This window comes from Capsicum annuum, unplaced genomic scaffold (genome assembly GCF_002878395.1).
Source record: "Capsicum annuum cultivar UCD-10X-F1 unplaced genomic scaffold, UCD10Xv1.1 ctg51364, whole genome shotgun sequence".
Taxonomy (NCBI): Eukaryota; Viridiplantae; Streptophyta; class Magnoliopsida; order Solanales; family Solanaceae; genus Capsicum; species Capsicum annuum.
In genome coordinates this window covers 1-2,565 of record NW_025859304.1, presented here as the reverse complement: position 1 = coordinate 2,565, position 2,565 = coordinate 1, and the positions used below count along the sequence as shown (strand labels likewise).

The 2,565-nt window shown below is 32.0% G+C and overlaps 1 protein-coding gene across 1 annotated transcript; it reads left to right on the top strand.

The window, feature by feature from the left end:
* Positions 1 to 696: 696 nt before the first annotated feature.
* LOC124892863 (berberine bridge enzyme-like 22) lies at positions 697 to 1,316 on the top strand (the record flags this gene model as incomplete). The annotated part of the gene is made up of 1 exon (XM_047404042.1): positions 697 to 1,316. A coding segment is annotated over one exon (620 nt), but the record flags the coding sequence as incomplete, so codon positions are not given.
* Between the last annotated feature and the right edge of the window lie 1,249 nt (positions 1,317 to 2,565).

Sequence of the window (2,565 nt, the reverse complement as noted above, 5' to 3'; positions counted from 1 at the left end):
GTTGTGTTAAATTGGGCCGGTTAAGTTGATTATTGTTGGGTTGTTGTGTTGGGCTTGGAAAATTGGGGATTAATTTAAACTAACCCTCAATTAAATTATGATATGGATAGGTTAGGCTATTTTGGCTATTTATTAAATAGCCAAAATAAAGAAACGTTAGGCAATTTCATTTAAAATTTAGTCTATTTAAACTCAATCGACCAATTGCATTGAAATTATGGTCGAATTAATTTCAGTTAAGGTCCAAATTTAAATAGATTGACTTAATTCAATTGAAATTAGATACGAATTAATCCTTTGCTCGATCCCGAGCTTCTTGATTTAATAAAATCAAACAAGTATTTCTCCAAATAGATTATTTGTAAGAATAAATTGTATTTAAATCAAGATTTAATTATTTAAATTTATTTTTCAAATAATCCTTAATTTAAAGTCCAATTTTGATGAAAATGTTAATTTAAATAACATCATTTATACAAACTCATATATGCAAATACGAAAATATATAATTATCACTTAAGCGACAAATTTAACCCAAATACCTATTTTAAAATGCATTTATTTGGAAAATATAACTGTTGTGATTTTATTTGAAAATCGAAGAAACTCGAGATTAAACGTAGTTGTGGAGGGCAAAAATTAGGTGTCAACAATACTTCCATGAGTTTAATATCGAGTGAAATGATTGTTTTCAAGAGAATACTACTGCTGGTGCAGTGAAAAGATGCTATGAAGTTTCTTGGATTCAGTCAGCCTTTTATTTCTATTTCAGAAAAATAACCTCACCACTTGAAGTTTTGCTTGATAAGACTATACCAACACAGAAGCATTATTACAAAGGGACATCTGATTTTGTGAAGACTCCAATTCCGGAAAGTGGTTGGGAAATGATAGAAAGAACATTCTTGAAGGAAGCAGGACCGCGGATGATTTTGGAGCCATTAGGTGGAAAAATGAATGAAATCTCTGAATCTAAAACTCCATTCCCTCATAGAAAAGGGAATTTGTATAATATTCAGTACACGGTAGGCTGGTCTGACAACAGTGAGAGCATATCAAGCCAGAAGATGGCATGGTTGAGGAAACTGTACAAGGAAATGGAGCCATATGTTGCAAAATCTCCAAGAACTGCTTACCTGACTTACAGGGACCTTGATTTCGGGACTAATAAAGAGGACTACAGCTATTCAAAGGCCAAAATGTGGGATGAGAAGTATTTCAATGGGAACTTTGAGAGGTTCGCTAAAGTAAAGAGTAAGGTGGATCCCAACAATTTCTTCAAACATGAACAAAGTATTCCACCTTATTCTTACTAACTAATAGCTGAAGAAGACTAGAGTGCATGTTAGTAATTAACTAAACATCCCAACCCTGTTTCAAGTTTTACAAATCAAATATTCCTTTAACTGGTTCCCTCCCCTCTTTGTAACAAATTTCATTTCAATTTTACATGATCTTTCACAGAATCTTCTGCTTTTCCAAAAGATGTGTGGCTTCAAGAGGATACAAAAAAATTATTCGTGCTAGACAGTTATAACAAAGCGTTAAACACAAACAATATGTCTTTCCAATTACTTGTTTATTACTTAAGTTCAATGGAACGGTGCCCACTCATCAATTCCAATTATAAATAAGTGACAGATCTTCATTTTTTTTTCTACAATTACACCTATCTCAATCTTTTTTAATTCTAGTTATGTACTCGTAAATTGTTGGAAGATTAATTGGAATATATACCTCAATTTCTGATACAATCCATATATGCTAATATCAAACACTTACACCTCTTTACCATGAAAATACTATACTTACCCCTATGAGGTGTATCCATTACTAAATTATAATTTTTTTTAATGAGATTTTAAAAAGAAGATAAACATATTTATTTAAACCTTTTATTTACACCTTTAATTAAAAATTAAAATTAAGTTATCCTGAAACAAGTATTTTTGAAATCTCTAAAAATAGGAAATGTGCAAAAATTACTTAATAAGATGACTAAAGCTTTCACGTATTTTTTTTTGTCCTTCAAATTTCTCAACATAACGATGTTATTCCTATTACTTTTTTTTTTTTCTAAAAACATTTAAAACTATTGAGATTATTAGTTGCAGTAGTAGTGTTAGTTAGCGTAGTTGCAGCCGTTTATTGGAGTGGAGAGGATATTTTAATTATTGACAGTTGTGCACTAGAAGTTAGTTAGGATTTCCTTTTCTCTTCTATAATTATGTGCACTACACAGATCTTCTCTCAGCTTAGCATATATGAAAATCATGGGAGTTTCTTCCCTCTAAGTTCATCTCTCTTCGTTGCTCAACCTACTATGGCTACTGATTTCTCCAGTAATGGTGATCACATAGCTTTAATCTAAGCTCAATTCATAGAAATTTCATGGTATCAGAGACATAATGGTTCTTCTCTTTAAATTTTCAAGTTCGTTCTCATCGAGTTGTGTCACGACTCGAGCCAGGGCCCTAGCCGTGACGAGCATCCCGAACCATGGAGGCCCGGGCGCTCTTCTATTTCTGGTAATCATGCATAATTCTCAATAGTAAAGAAAAGAAT